Source organism: Salvelinus namaycush, chromosome 10 (assembly GCF_016432855.1).
Source record: "Salvelinus namaycush isolate Seneca chromosome 10, SaNama_1.0, whole genome shotgun sequence".
Taxonomy (NCBI): Eukaryota; Metazoa; Chordata; class Actinopteri; order Salmoniformes; family Salmonidae; genus Salvelinus; species Salvelinus namaycush.
The window spans coordinates 33,064,099-33,081,523 of NC_052316.1; the positions used below are offsets into that span (position 1 = coordinate 33,064,099).

Genomic DNA, 17,425 nt, shown 5'->3' on the forward strand with positions numbered 1-17,425 from the left:
AAAAAAGTGAATTGTTAATAGGTTCCTTATTTAAGATATTAATGCCAAACGTAATATGGTTCATCATGGTAATGTCATTGATGATCCTAAAAAGTTTCAAGTTGATAGGCCATTGTGAAGTGGATATTGTTTTTTATTTCAATGGACACGTAAAATCGTATTTCCTGATTTATCAACAACTCAGCCATCTCTTAACCAATCCCTTAGCTTTTCTCAAACTAAGTTAAGCAATGTACCATAGGCCTGCATGGTGTTATTTGGACTTATGGTTAATGAGAATATGTTTTTCAAAAGGTTTTCCAAAATGTCCAAGATTGAGGGAAATTTGTTCAGCATAAGGAAAACCACATACATAAAGTTTCTATGTTAAAGAGGCCGCACATATGAGGGATTAAGTGAGGCTATTTATAATAGCGCCACCTATAGGCCAATTGGTTTGTGACCAAATTACGCACGGGTTCTAGTTTGTGCCAAATTTGAAGATTTTTTTTTTTGATCTATGCTTGAGTTATTTAACCATGTCGAGGAAAAGAAATGATCTAAGAATAACAATAACAATTATATATAGGGAGGGTAATAGCCCATCAATTCATGCAACCCAAAACTATTTTAATCTTATTTTTAAAAAATCGGACACCAATGACATGATACTGCAGTAAAAGATGTGAGAATGGAATTGTATTTGCTCCACCATGGTTACTATTACAGCACATCAGTAAACACTATATATAACATCAACAGAACTGAAAACACTGAAAATGTTTATCAAATAGTGAAGTTTATTTGTGAACTCAAACACATTCATTTCACATACATGTTTTCAGAGTGTGGTAATGATTATTCCATAGCGTTATTATTCCATGTAGACTTCTCTCTTTACTGCATTATATTGTCTTTCTCTGAAAGTGCCAAAACTGCGTAATGATGCCTTTCCAAAAATTCCATCTTTCGTTGTCCTCAACCAACCAAGGAATATCACATCAGTATCACAAAACCTCTTCTGAACAATGAGTCCGTGCGTTCTGGATATAAATATGTTACCGAGCCTGAGTAAGAGACTTGGCTGATAGGTTTTGGTTCTAATGTCTTAAAAGGGCCACTGCGGTAAAAACGTTTAAAAATCTAGCAAATATAAGATGTCCATTGTTGTGTGCCTCATTTCCAAGTTGCGATGTAATTTAAGCATTACGATGACCGTACCGAATGCATCGTTGTTTACGAGCCAACTTTAAGTGTTTCCCAAACAAGCACGTAAAGAGAACGTGTGCTAAATGCGTCTTAAGACCATGTGTCGATACTGATAGGATAGAAAGAAAAACAGCGCTCGGATCAGCTTTCTCCATTCAAATCTTATTTAAACATAATTATCCCACAATACTGATGACAGATCAGCTCATAGAGAGAGATCACCTCCTATGGCTATTGAAGGCGACACGGTTTATTATGCTTATAATAATGCACGAAATCTTATAATAATGCACGAAATCACAGATTGGGTTTATCATTACACACGTTGTCACACAGAGGCAAACATTACAAACTGTAGCCTAGTCGCAAACTAGAACTCAATTGATTGAACATGAAATTTATTTCAATAAGATTAAAATAGCCTAATTAGGCTGTGTAGTCCATGTAATAATCTCTGTAATAATCTCGGTTTTCATTTGTTTCCAACAATTAGAAATACTTTGGCAACTTTGTATTTGTAGTCAACTAACGTCCTTCTGAAGTTATCGGCAGTTAGTCAGACCAATAGAACCATGATGTTTAGGATATTTTTAGCGGAGATCTGTGAATAAAGTGACGCGGAAGGGCAAAAATGCATCTAACGACGCACTTTGACTGCTCTACGAGTAGTCTGGATCACTCGTAGATGTGCAAAGGTTTTTATGAGCCACGTTACTAACGAAGGCTCAGGGAAACACCTTGGCTACTAAATATACATAGTAAGAAGGTTGTAAGGATTATCTTAATGCTACGAAGGCTCTGGGAAACAAGGCGCAGGTCATGTCAACCTAGAGAAGTTGTCTATTTTAGTGTTCTGCTAATCCTGATAATGGATCAACATCAACCTTTATGAAACCGAGTGGTGCGTATTTCTCTGGCTGGCAGAGCCTACTGTTTAAAATGCCATCATTGTCCCAGATCTGTCATGCCAAGGCATCACAATGACCATACGAGTTATAGGCTATACAGCACAAACTGATCTGAGACCAGGCTTATACAACCCCTCCTACAGTTTGGTAACACTTGACAATACACTTTGCTTCATTCACAGAGGAAACAAACAGCCCATTTCTTATTATGCATCCCAAATGGCAAGCTATTCCCTACATAGTGCATTACTTTTGACCAAAAGCAGTGCACTACACATAGGGAATAGTTTGCCATTTGACAAACATTTAGAATTATCTTCTTAGTATTTTCAGATAAAAGTGTTGTTTCCCAAATGCAGTAGATTGTTTCATTGGCTTGAACCGTCATTCATTTCGTGCAAAAGTACAACATAGCAATACTTCTGTTTAACATTATTTATGTTCATACAAGATTCAGATTACAGTTCTCATACTTCTCATTATGTCCCTTAATGATTATTTATTTAAAGATCAATATGCCCACTTTAGAAATAGCAGTACTTCTAAATCTGGGCTGGTTTACTTAATAAACTAGTTACATGCTTCCATTAACCAACATGCTGAAACGTATTCTAATCTATGAAATTATGAAGTGATCCTAAATCAGTCCTTCCTCCAAAAGTAAGATCGTCCCAACAGAGAAAAGTAGGATATATGAAAACATCTACAGTACATTGAGACTGTGGCTACGTTCCCATACTCTAACCCTTTCCCGAAGAGTGCACTTGTACACTCCCCCTCATAGATATAAAAGAAATGCACTGGTGTAGGGAATATGGTGGAAACTCCCTTCAGCCATGCTTGCACCAATCCAATGCTTTTAAATGCATGAGGGGAAGTGAACAAGTGCTCACTTCTGGAGAAGGGTGGAGAATTGGAACGCAGCCCACATCTGAAAGAAATGTCTGCTAATCAGTTATCTGTGCATCTTGACAAAACTAGAGTGATATGTCCCTTTCAGCCGCATCCTACATTAAACAGATATGCAATAATTCATTAGATACATATTTTCAAGTCAAAATGGACATGAAAAACCAAACAATTACATATATACGGAGTATACAGGACTCAAATTGACCTTTGGATAGGCCTATACCAGGCCTGATGATAGACAGGTTGTATGTCTCAAGGCCAAAAAGCCAACATTATATCAACCTAGGTCGTATTCATTAGTGCACATTGTTGCAAACGGCAAGTTTTGAAACAAAAACATGGTTCTTTTTTTTTTTTTTTTTAGAGAAGTGGTACACCGTTCCTGGAGGAACTGCAAGCTCCATTTCCAACTCCTTGGTCTAAAAACCTATTTAGTATGTAGTCCCCTGATGGGGGACATATCAGCTGTTAAACTGTTAACAGGTACTACACTAGTCCCTCCCTGTTTTGGTCCTTTTTTTCTTTTCTTTGTTTGGTGTCTAGTGAATACGACCCTAATGCTTGTTGACACTTTGTTTGATACTGGGGCTCATTAACCATGTTCAATAGAAACATTCATCACTCTTCAGTACATTATTCTCTCCTGATATAATACAGACACCCACACAAAAGGGCTCTATACATTTTTGATTGTTCACTTCTAAAAGCGATAAAAAAAATAAAAACTGATTGAAAGAAGTGTCATAGTCATCATAAAGCATAAAACATTTTATTGCACAGTCTCTGTGTGTTGTGTCTGTTGTACCATGGTTGGTTGTGGGGCTGAGGGAGTGCCTGTAGTTTGGTTGTCTGGGTGGGGTCACCCTGGACGGGGTAACCCCAGTCCACTTCCCTGGTGGTCAGCCTAGCTCCGTGGAGCTCAGGGGGCTACTTGAACCTCCATGTTGTCCTTCTCTGATCTGCTTGCCTGGGGTCCAGACCAGAGCAACACACTGATATGATCCTCTTCAGGTGGGGTTTGGCAAAACAAGAGTAAAGCAGACTGACGCAACAGACAAAGAAAACAACCAACTCCACCACAGGTGTGATTCTGCTACGACTTCACTTGTTGACAAAGCCCACACATTCCATTCCAAGCTTCCAAAGATTCCATTGAAAGGAGCTCCCTACATTGGAGTCCCACAGACAGTCAAACGCGATTCTCCTGAAGAGTGGCTTGCTACCATGGACAACCCCTCTGTCCCACTGTACCAGATCAGAACTGCCCTGATCAGCCTCCAGGCGTCTAGCGATGGTGCCCATCACCCAGTCACACGGTGGTGTGTTTGTGGGTACCAATGGGAGGCACAGAGAGAACCAGACCCTCCCCATCATCATCCCCCTCACTGTCAGTGTCCCTAAGACCCAGGGAGGGGTGCAGCCTGATGCGGCTGATGCTGCTGTGCTGATGGTCCAGGTGGGAGGGGGTCTTGCCTACACCTGTGTCTTCGTCCGAGGAGTGGTACGACTCGTCATCTGGTATGTAGTGATTGACAATGTGGATCCCATCAAAAGCGGGCTGATTGGACATGCTGCTCCCCCTCTGGCCTTTTAGGCAGCGGATCTGTGGAAAAAGACGAGAAGCGTTTAATGGAGGAGCATGTAGAGTAATGTATAATGGGGACGTGTAAATAAACACACTGGTGAGTGGGAATTGTAAAATCAAAGATCCATACATTGCCAAGGCACATGAGAACATCAGGGTTGTTCATCTTTCTAGAAATCACATGCACAAACTACAACAAAGACAATGACGTCAACACCAATGAAGTCAACACCAATGAAAACATCAGTTCTGAAATTTTGACACTTGGAGATGAATTTCTAAACACATGCAGCGGGCACGTTCACACTCATTTGGGTAGACATGTTCCAGAAGCGGCTGTTGGGAGGAAATATAGGAGGACGGGCTCATTGTAATGGTTGGAATTGAATAAATGGAACTGAGTCAAACATGTTGTTTCCATATGTTTGGTACCCTTTCATTTATTCCATTCCAGCCATTACAATGAGCCTGTCCTCCTATAGCTCCTCCCACCACGCTCCCCCTTCCCCACAACACATCAGATATTAGGTATAGGCTGCAAAACCAGTGGAAGATGGGTAGAGGTCAGGTCAAAAGCTTGGTCTGGACCACACCTGCCCTGCCTAGAACTCACCTGGGTCAGCCTGCCTCGCAAAGACAGACATGTAGAGAGAGAGACACACACTTAGAGAAATTGCTAAATCTAGTTATTGTACCGGTACTTGTCACTTATCTCAAATACCAGTGCTTTATCTGTTAAATGTAAAAAAGGACAAATGTACAACAGAGATCAGTGATTTGAAACTACCATGTTAACTTGACTGATGCAAGTGTGCAAAGACACTTCCGGGCTAAAAACCAAGAGCCGTTCATGACTTATTTTTGATCCTGAGAGAGATTAGTCAACTTTGGTTTAGCTCAACTCTCTGTGGCCGACTGGAAACCTTACTCTCTTATGAGAATGTGTGATTAAAAAGAACTGAGGCGTCACTTTTTCTTCTTGGTCCAAGTCCATCTACTCTGATCTATTGGTCTCACTACTGCTCTTCTACCATCCCCAAGAAATGCATAAATTAGGCCTAATAATTATGCATTGACAGAAATGGAATCAACTAGCATATTCACCTCTAAAAGTCAGTAGTCTAGTCAGTATTTCCAGCTAACTGCAGTATCTCCAGGATTAGATCTCTCAGGTCATGAGGGTCAGGCAGGGGAGTTTGTACACCCAGATCCTGGCAATGAGGCCATTTAGAACCTTACACCACCAACGCTTCAATCAGCATGTTTCATAGTTTCACTGCCACCCATTCGTTTCCAACACCTCTGACCAAATGGCACCCTATTCCCTTAATTGTGCACTATGTTTGACCAGACCCTGGTCAAATTTAGTGCACTATTAACCTTTTCACGTGTGAGTTCCAAATATCTCTAACTGTCGCCCCTGTGTGAGTTTTTTCATACACGTGATGTCAGAATGCTCTCACAGTTCCAAATTGTGATTGTTACGCAACAGGACAGTTACCCGCCCCGCCCTCAAACCAAGGCACGCTGACTGCTAATTATCTATAGGCTGTTTCAACTTGTCAATTTCAAAATATTTTCTAACAAGTTTTATTTTCTAACAGTTTGAATTGAGGTGTGTTCCGCCTCCTTATTAAACGAGAGCCCAAGCACTTCCCTAGTGTTTCCCCAGATCAAGTATGAAGGCATTGCGCATCTCTACTCAGAACAGGCCTTGCACAAACATTTTCCCCCAGCACATTTTCTGGCTGGCACCCGCATTGCCTTCATGGTTGTTTTCCTTACACATTAGACATGTGTGTGTTCCTATCAAAGTAAGTGGCTTATTTTCTGTATATCGTGTTGTCGTTTATGATGTAGCACACCATATGTATGTACGGATCAATGTATTTGCTGTTTTATTCACGTTTTCAAGTACTGCTGACAAATCATGCATCGCAATTCTTGCATAGATTGTAATGGACACATATGTGTGTAAAATACTTTTTTGAATGTTGTACTGATTATGATGAGCTAATGCTAAGATATTTACCGGCTATGTGTGGCGCCAAGTTTGTTGACAACATACCATGCCTTCTGGTTGTCACGTAAGTGTCTGTCAGACCAAAGATGTTAAAACAAAGGATAGTTCACTCGACTGACTTCTGTAATTTAAGACAACTGTGAACTTGGGAAAAATAGTAGATAAAATCATGACGGAAAATTATCTTCAGGTCGGAGCTCTAGAAAGTTCCAGAGTTGGATGACCATTCAAAACGATTTTTCCCAGTCGGAGCTTGTCCCATTTTATTTTCTTTGTCAAAAACAGTAAATGACTTGTCAAGTCATATGCTCCGGTTCTTGTATACACTAACAAGTACATCGACGATTTGTAATATGCTGAAAAGTGGCTAAACTAAGTTAATATTTTTCAGGCAATGAGCGCAGCCATCTTTGACTTTGTTTATTTGTGTCTTGTAGTGAATGGCATTCTGGGATTAGGGAATTTTCGCCAAGTCAAACAAACAAACATGGCTGCCATCAAAGAATTTAGCTGCTGTTAGCTTAGCTGACACACATTTCTTTTCTAAACAACATTACATTATTCTCTTGTGCTCACCAGAGACGTGGTACATTGTTAACTAGTCTAGCTGTTTGGTCACTAACTTCCGTTTAGTTTTTTGACAGCGCAACCTGTTATTTAGACTGGTTTACGGAATGAGTGTTCCGTGTGATGCTTGGATGATGAAGTTCGCATGTATCTTTTACAATAAAAGGTTAAATTGAGGAATAAAGTTTAATAGCTTTAATTTCCATCAGCACAAAAAAATATTTAGATGCTGTTTAGACGCGTTTGTTGCGTCATACGTTCTGTTTCTACTGTTCCAATCACATATTTGAGATCGTATGCTGCAGGGATCACTCAACAATGATCACAAATATGTGATCGTACGCGTCAAAGGGTTAAGGGAATAGGGTGCAATTTGGGATGCATATCTGAGTCCAGCCAAGAAGAGAGGAGGCGGAGTGGTTCTGTTCTGACCGACTGGCTCTGCCTGCCTGACTAATTGCCTTGACTGTTTGCCGGCCTGCCTGACCGCCTGCACTGTCTGGATAGGAGATCCAGAGCGGCACGCTGCATGATTTAATGCTCAGCTCAGTTTAAACACAAGACACCAGCCTTTTGTTGTCTTTTTTTAGGAGGGGGTACAAATCTGACTACATCCTCCCTTATAAAGGATTGATTTGCTGGAAGAAAACAAATGGCTTTTTTCTTCTACTTTTTCTTCTGGGGGTTTTCTACCACTTCTCACAACAAGAGTGGTTTATAAATATATATCAACTGGGTGGTTCGAGACCTCAATGCTGATTGGCTGACAGCTGTGGTATATCAGATCGTATACCATGGGTATGACAAAACATATATTTTTACTGCTCCAATTATGTTGGTAACCAGTCTATAATAGCAATAAGACACCTCTGGGGTTTGTGGTATTGCAGCATACGTAAGAACAGTCCTTAGCCGTGGTATATTGGCCATACACCACACCCCATCAGGCCTTATTAAATATTTGCTTCTCTCTCCTCTTTTGCCTCTTGGAGTCAAGTGCCATATGTCATATTACAATACATTGCACGCACATGCACCACACACAGAATAAAAGAGTGCATCAGGGCCTGCCAATATAATCCTACAGGGATCCCTTCATTCAGGTCTGATCAGGTCTTTGTATTATTTGAAGGACACTAATCTGATCAAAGATGGCCCACTCTGCTGAAGTGATAGTGTCAAAGTCAAACCGTCAAATCTGTACGATCTGTTGCTGATCCTGTAGATTTCTGTGATGAAATTCATAACCTTTAAATCCTTGATCTAGCAATTCAGATAATAATAGCTAGCTGTGGTGTACACAGAGGAGCAAAAGCAGATTATGAGACTCTTCTATTCAATCTGGGCCCTCTCTCAGTATGTTGAGTAGTTGGTTTTAGGGTTTTCTTTTAGAAGATGAGTGTGTGAGGAGAGGGGTGTGTGCTAGTAAATCAACACCCTCAGCGCAGGAAGCTTTTGGGCGTAGTTTACACTTCTAACCTACAGTTGGCTTCAAAATAGACAAATCTGAGCAAAACAGATGAAAAATACAATTAACAAAATCATCTCTGAAAACAACAGATACAAGCGTGTTTGTTATTCTCCCGGTTCAGTATTCCCCTGTTGTAACTACTCACCTCGTGTTTGAGTTCAGCTATCTGGTCCTTCAGGTCTCTGATGTACTGACTGGAGTCTGTGTTGTTCAGCTGGCCCTGGACCTTCCCTTCTTCTTTCTGTAGAAACAAACAGAAAATCACACGTCTTAAAACATAACTTTTCATTGTTCAGCTACTCATAACACTGGAGAGGAGATAAGAAGTTTGTGTCACTGCAGATGTTTTAAAAGTTGGAAACCTTGAATTGCTATAAGGGCAACTTGACAAGACCAGGTTGGGTTACACTGTTGTAACATTCAGTAGAAAAATGTAGGAGGGAATGAGGGAGATAACTACTACCACCAGACAAGAGACACTATAGCTACACATCACTGGAAAACTTGCATCACAGAAGCATCATAAAATATACAGTATGTAGAGAGTGGCTGTTGACTAAGCCATAGATGAAGTGGGGAACCTAGCTAAGCTAACACAAGGTAGCTATAGTCGTTTGTGTTGTTATCCTCTCTGGGCCCTGGGGATGAGGCTAGTAGCTACTGTATGTTTAACTGTCAAACATGACACGTGTGCTGTTTACCTTCCTCAGTGCAGACAGCTGCAGCCACAGGAGACAAACACACATAACCCATACACACCTCAAATCAATCCTGTCTAAAGCCTGGGAGAATATACAAGCAGAGAGAGAGTAAGGGGCACCGGCACAGGCTGAAGGGTTCAGGCTAACCACAACCAGCAACGCAGGAACAGGAGAGGGTAAAAAGTGGAAGAAGTTAAAAGCAGGGGTGGGGTAGGTGAGGTAGTGAGGTGAGTTAACCATCTCGGTCTGACCCAACACCTCAGAATATATACAACGCTCTCAGTTCCTGTGGTCAGGTAAGGGTTGATAGGTTGAGGATGTAGGCTTAGGCCCCTGAGAAGCTGCTGACAAGCTGACAATGTGAGATCTACAAAACAGCTATTCTTCCTGGAATCTGTGTTTTTCTCGAGGTTCCCTCCCTCCCTCCCTCCTGACAGAGCTAGTGATAAGGGAGAGGCAGTTAGCAAGACTTCCTCGTACTCAGTTGTGTGGATCCCCAGGTGCCAGGGGGTTAGGGGCTGTGGCCAGACACGTCAAACGTCTTTAAGTCATGTTGTGCATCCCAAATGGCACCCTATTCCCTATATACTGTACTACTGATTAGAGCCTTTGGGCACCCATTGGGCTCTGGTCAAAAGTAGTGCTCTATATAGGGAATAGGGTGCCATTTGGGATGCAGACATGGCTTCCTTCGCCTGCCTGCGCCCCTCTAGTTCTACGCTACACCCACAGCAGGTTAGTGTTTTTCATAATGAATGTTGTTCTGAAGGCAGCTCTGCCGAGTGGTCACTAGCTGGCAGTGTCACAAAGCCATAAAATCAGATTTTAAACCTAACCACACTGCTAACCCTAATGCCTAATCATAGCCTTAAATGAAGACCAAAAAGCCAATTTTTGTTTTCATGAATTTTTACAATATAGCCAACTTCGACTTTGCAGCTGGCCAATTTAGAGGAAACCGTTCAGTTCTTCCTCCAGGACAAGACTCATCTCAAAAAACGCCAACCTGCCTTTCCAGACCTCCCAGAGGTTATTGTTGTACAGCTTTTGGCTAGTGACATGGTGGCTTGTTTCCCTCTGACAGATGGGCATTTCAGCATGGTTTAGATGGCCAGATCTCGTGTTCAGTTTCATGCTTGTTCTCTCTCTACAATCAATCTTGGTTTATATGGCTATGGCAGAGTAGAGTTAGATTGATTCTGTGCAATCTCGCGACATATGTCCAACACAAAAAAACAATAGTTACCCCAATAACAATAGTTACACTAATATAATTAGTGTTAAAAACAAACACCTATAGAAACCACAAGACAGGAAACATTACTTTTTGACAAAGGAGACACTTCATTTCTTTGTAAAAGCAAACCACCATGTAAAACTGCAGACACAATTCTCAAGAGAGGAGTACAAAAACACTGAGGAACCTCTAATAACCACTGAATTTGCAACAGCACATTCTAAAGCCCCCTGCTAAATATACATCTAAATCTGGGGAGCATATCATGCATGCAGAAGGACAAAATCATAGATAGGCCTCCAACAGTTGTCAGTTTGTCTTCGCCTCACAGTAGGAAGTGGTTTCTTGTCTTGTCTTGACAAGAAGATAGCCGAGCTGTGGTATTATCATGGGTCACACATACATTCAGCTACTTTCATACTGCAAAAACGTTGGATGTAAAAACCCTGATGTCCATTTGACTATATGTTCAGTTTTATCAACTGAGCTCTATATACAGATATATTTTCGGTAGTTTAGTACTGGAGGTTCTTTGCGACCCTATAATTTGTGAAATTCTTTAACTCAAGATATAAATATAGACATCACTGGCGTGTTGTGAATACTTTCCAATAGCGGGCGGTAGTGCAGGTGGGCCATACTGATGTTTTAGTTAGAGGAAGATCAGGTAGGCAGGCCGTCACAGGGGCTTTTTCAAGCTAAGAGAACTACAATGGTAAGGGAAACACTGCAAGGTACAGTGGGCAGAAGTGGGCGACACTCATTGGATGAGTTAACTAAAACTACACAATACATTCCTATTTGGAGAAGAAAAAAGTTGTCAATTTTTGTCTATTTGTGTGTGAACCATCCTCCAACAAATTACTAAGTTTAAGGTTGAGCGAGACAGTACCCACTTTCTTCACTATTTGGGAAAAAGTAACTTGTACTGTGGCGCGGCTCACAAAGAACAAACTTCTGTCATGTTATAGCATGCCTTCAGACACCTTTTATGAGTCTTTATTCGAGGTGTTAAATGCAGTAGACAGCAATTTATCAGTCATTGCTTTCTTGTACTCTTACCCCTGGTTCTACAACCAGAGCGACTGAGAGCTAAGGTAACACAGGTCATCTACCCACAACCTTAAGAGCTGCAACCAGGTACCCAAACCACAGACCAAGAGTTTGCCACTGGCACCACACAAAGTGGTTTTACATAGGGAAAATACCTGTTTTGTCTGTCTGGCAGAGACTATTAGCATCCTATGCACAGCATATTCAGAGAAGGCTAGATTAAAAAGTAACTCAGTTTAGTGAAGATTGAGATTATCATCGGAGGCAAATAATGGTTTCATAGGATGACGTGAGAGTGTGAGGAGGGCGGTACTCGGTAGTGGTGAACGCTGGTGTTGATGCACTGTTGTTGTTGTTGAAGCGCCTAGTAACAAAACCTGACTACTCCTGTGTGTGTGCATGGAAGGGATGTTGGTTTGAAAGTCTATTGACACTTATTAAAATGGGTATAAAGGGTATATTAGAGGGTGTATGTGTGTGGGCCAATGGTGTGAAGAAAACTAAGTGTCAGACTGTCTGCTAACTCATGATGGGAATGTTTCTGAAACACCAACACGTTGACTCGACGGGTTGAGACATCAAAGCTTCTGCATTAACATTTCTTCAGATTCAGAGCTGATGGAAAGAACTGAAGCAATCTGTCAGTGTCCCCTGATTATTCTCATGACAGAAAATGAGTTAGAGTGTTGTATCATGTATAGTTTCACACACATACAACCCCAACACCACACTAGATAAGGAACCGCAAGCATGATATGCAGAGACGCACACAGAGGTTTCAATAATCTGACAAATCACTAGCACAGGAAGTGCATAGGTTATTTTCTACTGGCAGACAATCTGTTTAGCTGCTGCTAATACATTAAACACTAACCTATCTTTTCTTCTGACGGTACAAAACACTACCTTTCCATGATGTTCAGTTATTTCAGAGAAAGGTTGATCTCAATCTCCAAATACATAGTTCTGGGTCTCAGGTTTTCGTCACAGGTTATTTGGACCTATCAGCATTGGGCGAAGGCGGTGCTTAAACTGCTTGGCTTCGACGGATGATAAACACAGTTGAAAATATCTAACCAAATAACACAAGCTTTTAGTTCTGGTTTAACTGAGAGTACAAAATCAAGCATGAGCATGGTTGGTATGATATGCTAGACTATAAGATGTCACACTGTCCTTCCGGGAGATGATCATGGTTTCTTGGTTCACCTTTCACCTCTGCAGCAAACTGTCACTTTAAAAATACCCCACCTTCTTCCTCACATCAACAAAGAACACAAATAGATACAGGCTCTAAACTGTAAAACCTTCTTGGCGTGTCTGTCAAGAGTTGATGCACTCAGAGTTAGCCTGTGTGCTCATATGTTGGAGTGGGTATGGAGTGTTGAACTGTGGGTTATGGTGAAGAGAAGTCTATGGGCTGGACACAAATTAAGCCGAGTCATGGACTATGAAGTACAGTCAATATAGATTAAAAGTACTTTTTAATCCATGACTAGGCTAAATGTTCTGCACCAAGCTAGTGTGACAGTGAGTGAGGGAGGCCGGGATTAAGTACTGCACCTGTATCTCCAGTTCAGAGATCTGTTGCTGCAGCTCGGCCATGGCAGCGATGTTGTCAGCCTCTCTCAGCCTCACCGCCATCACCTCCTCCTTGTTCTGAAACAAACAAATGAACAAACACTGTCAGGCCAGTGTCACTCAACTGAAGTAATGTTTCTAGAGTGTTACCAAAGACATGTTGACAGCCATTACACACTAGAGGTCGACTGATTATGATTTTTCAACGCCGATACCGATTATTGGAGGACCAAAAAAAGCCGATACCAATTAATAAGCCAATTTTTTAATTGTTTTATTTATTTGTAATAATGACAATTACAACAATACTGAATGAACACTTATTTTAACTTAATATAATACATCAATAACATAAATTTAGCCTCAAATAAATAATGAAACATGTTCAATTTGGTTTAAATAATGCAAAAACAAAGTGTTGGAGAAGAAAGTAAAAGTGCAATATGTGCCATGTAAAAAAGCTAACGTTTAAGTTCCTTGCTCAGAACATGAGAACATATGAAAGCTGGTGGTTCCTTTTAACATGAGTTTTCAATATTCCCAGGTAAGAAGTTTTAGGTTGAGGTTATTATAGGAATTATAGGACTCTCTCTCTCTCTATACCATTTGTATTTCATATACCTTTAACTATTGGATTTTCTTATAGGCACTTTAGTATTGCCAGTGTAACAGTATAGCTTCCGCCCCTCTCCTCGCCCCTACCTGGGCTCGAACCAGGAACACATCGACAACAGCCACCCTCGAAGCATCGTTACCCATCGCGCCACAAAATCCGCGGCCCTTGCAGAGCAAGGGGAACAACTACTCCAAGTCTCAGAGCGAGTGATGTTTGAAACGCTATTAGCGCGCACCCCGCTAACTAGCTAGCAATTTCACATCGGTTACACCAGCCTAATCTCGGGAGTTGATAGGCTTGAAGTCATAAACAGCTCAATGCTTGAAGCATTGCGAAGAGCTGCTGGCAAACGCACAAAAGTGCTGTTTGAATGAATGCTTACGAGCCTGCTGCTGCCTACCACCGCTCAGTCAGACTGCTCTATCAAATATCAAATCATAGACTTAATTATAACATAATAACACACAGAAATACGAGCCTTAGGTCATTAATATGGTCAAATCAGGAAACTATAATTTAGAAAATAAAACATTTATTCTTTCAGTGAAATACGGAACCGTTCCGTATTTTATCTAACGGGTGGCATCCATAAGTCTAAGTATTCCTGTTACATTGCACAACCTTCAATGTTATGTCATAATTACGTAAAATTCTGGCAAATTAGTTCGCAACGAGCCAGGCGGCCCAAACTGTTGCATATACCCTGACTCTGCGTGCAATGAACGCAAGAGAAGTGACACAATTTCCCTAGTTTACTATTGCCTTCTAACATGAATTTCTTTTAACTAAATATGCAGGTTTAAAAATACATACTTCTGTGTATTGATTTTAAGAAAGGCATTGATGTTTATGGTTAGGTACATTCGTGCAACGATTATGCTTTTTTCGCAAATGCGCTTTTGTTAAATCATCCTCCGTTTGGCGAAGTTGGCTGTCTTTGTTAGGAAGAAATAGTCTTCACAGTTCGCAACGAGCCAGGTGGCCCAAACTGCTGCATGTACCCTGACTGTTGCACAGAACACAAGAGAAGTGACACAATTTCCCTAATTAAAAGAAATTCATATTAGCAGGCAATATATATATATATATATAATTTTTTTTAAATAAATTTTATCCCCTTTTCTCCCCAATTTTCGTGGTATCCAATCGCTAGTAATTACTATCTTGTCTCATCGCTACAACTCCCGTACGGGCTCGGGAGAGACGAAGGTCGAAAGCCATGCGTCCTCCGAAGCACAACCCAACCAAGCCGCACTGCTTCTTTAACACAGCGCGCCTCCAACCCGGAAGTCAGCCGCACCAATGTGTCGGAGGAAACACCGTGCACCTGGCCCCCTTGGTTAGCGCGCACTGCGCCCGGCCCGCCACAGGAGTCGCTGGAGCGCGATGAGACAAGTTTATCCCTACCGGCCAAACCCTCCCTAACCCGGACGACGCTAGCCCAATTGTGCGTCGCCCCACGGACCTCCCGGTCGCGGCCGGCTGCGACAGAGCCTGGGCGCGAACCCAGAGACTCTGGTGGCGCAGTTAGCACTGCGATGCAGTGCCCTAGACCACTGCGCCACCCGGGAGGCCCTTTAGCAGGCAATATTAACTAAATATGCAGGTTTAAAAATATATACCTGTGTATTGATTTTAAGAAAGGCGTTGATGTTTATGGTTAGGTACACATTGGTGCAACGACAGGGCTTTTTTCGCGAATGCGCTTGTTAAATCACCCGCTTGGCAAAGGTGCTGCACTCGCGGGTGCTGCACTCCTTGCTGCACTCGCATAACAGGTAGTCAGCCTGCCACGCAGTTTCCTCGTGGAGTGCAATGTAATCGGCCATGATCGGTGTCCAAAAATGCCGATTACCGATTGTTATGAAAACTTGAAATCGGCCCTAATTAATCGGCCATTCCGATTAATCGGTCGACCTCTATTACACACTGTAAGCCCCAGGGTCACAACAACGTGCATCTGAGTGTTACTCTTAACACAAACTTTGAACCTTCTGAAACAGTTGTTTAGTATGATTCCTGCAGTAATCCCAGAGAGACAAGGGGTGTTGCTGAGCTGCACAGAGGTTTCACACACACACACACACACACACACACACGTTTAACATCAGCAGCACAGAGATGTTATCTGAAGATGTCAAGCAAAACTGCTTCCCTCTTCAGAACCTGGACTCTGAAGATCTGATTTTAACAAGAAGCGACAGATAAGATTAAGGATGATTTTTGACAACTCATCAAATCAGTGATTGAGAAATATTTCCAGTTTGACTGATTGTGGGGCCGATACACTCATACCCATTTCACACTATCATGCCGACCCAAACCAAACTGTGCCGGCTCAGATATTTTCTTGGCTCTAGTCATCTCAACAGCACATACTTTTTCTTACCTTGCACTCAATCTCTGCCTGTTTGCGTTTGATCTCCTGCAGCTGAACGTGTAGGCCCTTATTCTGGGCCGTCAGCACAGTCACACGCTCCTGAAAGCCCCGCCCCTCCTGCTCCGCCCGACGCAGTTGGTTGCTATGGATCTGGTTCTGTCGGAGGGGAAGGATATGGTAGGTAAATATTGGGAGGGGGAAGTTTACTCATCACACATTTCTGTTATTCTAGAATAGTCTCTATTCACAACCCCACTGTAATATCACAAGAGGCAACCCATGTAAAGCAAGCACTATAGCTTGAATCTGCTAAATGGCATTGTTCACCTACTACATTAGAAAGTAGTAACTGAACTCTGAATACAACACATCCTTATGGGAGCTACTGACAGTTAAGAATATGTACCTCTGCTGCCCCCTAGTGGTTGGACAATGCAATAGAAAAGGCCATATGTTTACTCTCACACATGCATGTGAAGATACATTGGTACTCGGGCTGCATGACATGTTAAACACCGCAAAAATGTTTGATGCTGTTAATCGCATCTCCATTTGACAGAACAGAACCTTTTAAGCGCATATATTGCCATACAGACCATTTCAAGCGCAGAACACAACACCAACACAGTTACGGTCAATGCTAGTGCCTTTACATTGCTGAAGACCTTGTGCCTCTTGCCAAAATCTTGTCTAAGTTATGCCCAATATTACCAGAGCTATGTTTTTTCTTTCTGCCGCGGATTCATGAGCATGTCGCGGGCCATTTCAAACTACTTTGATAACAAACATTGTTTAGCTAGCTAGTCATGTTACCTAACTAGCTTGCTATCAACCTGATAACTTGACCACTGACTAGGCTATGCACAAATTTGGATGATACAGGAAGAACTGAAAAGGAATAGGCTTCTCAGAGATATTTCTAAAGGTGGGGTGTGTATGATTGTGTGTGTGTGTGTGACAGAGGATGTGTGTGAGAGCGGGAGTAAGTGGGCGAGTTCGTTTTGTATTGCCTGGTGCCCCGGGTGGGTGGAGATTTCACTTAAGGACCAATGGAATGGCCTAAAATGTGCAAACTCTGCCCACCCGGAGCACCAGGCCATACAAAACTAACTCGCCCAGCGAGAGGGCGAGAATGGAGGCCTACGTGTGTAAGGTTATCTGAACAGGACAGATGGTTACAGTGTTTTCATAACATTGTTGGAC

General features: G+C 41.9%; 1 protein-coding gene across 3 annotated transcripts in view; it reads right to left on the bottom strand.

The window, feature by feature from the left end:
• Positions 1-759: 759 nt before the first annotated feature.
• The window catches only part of LOC120054962 (ecotropic viral integration site 5 protein homolog), a 67,045-nt gene continuing 50,379 nt past the window's right edge, over positions 760-17,425 (bottom strand). For all 3 annotated transcript variants that reach the window (XM_039002759.1, XM_039002757.1, XM_039002758.1), the window contains 4 exons: positions 16,232-16,378; positions 13,209-13,304; positions 8,800-8,895; positions 760-4,611 (listed from right to left, as the gene is read on the bottom strand). In XM_039002759.1, coding sequence (XP_038858687.1) covers positions 4,318-4,611; positions 8,800-8,895; positions 13,209-13,304; positions 16,232-16,378 — 633 coding nt within the window. In that variant the 3' untranslated portion in view covers positions 760-4,317. The remainder of the gene's footprint in view (positions 4,612-8,799; positions 8,896-13,208; positions 13,305-16,231; positions 16,379-17,425) is intronic.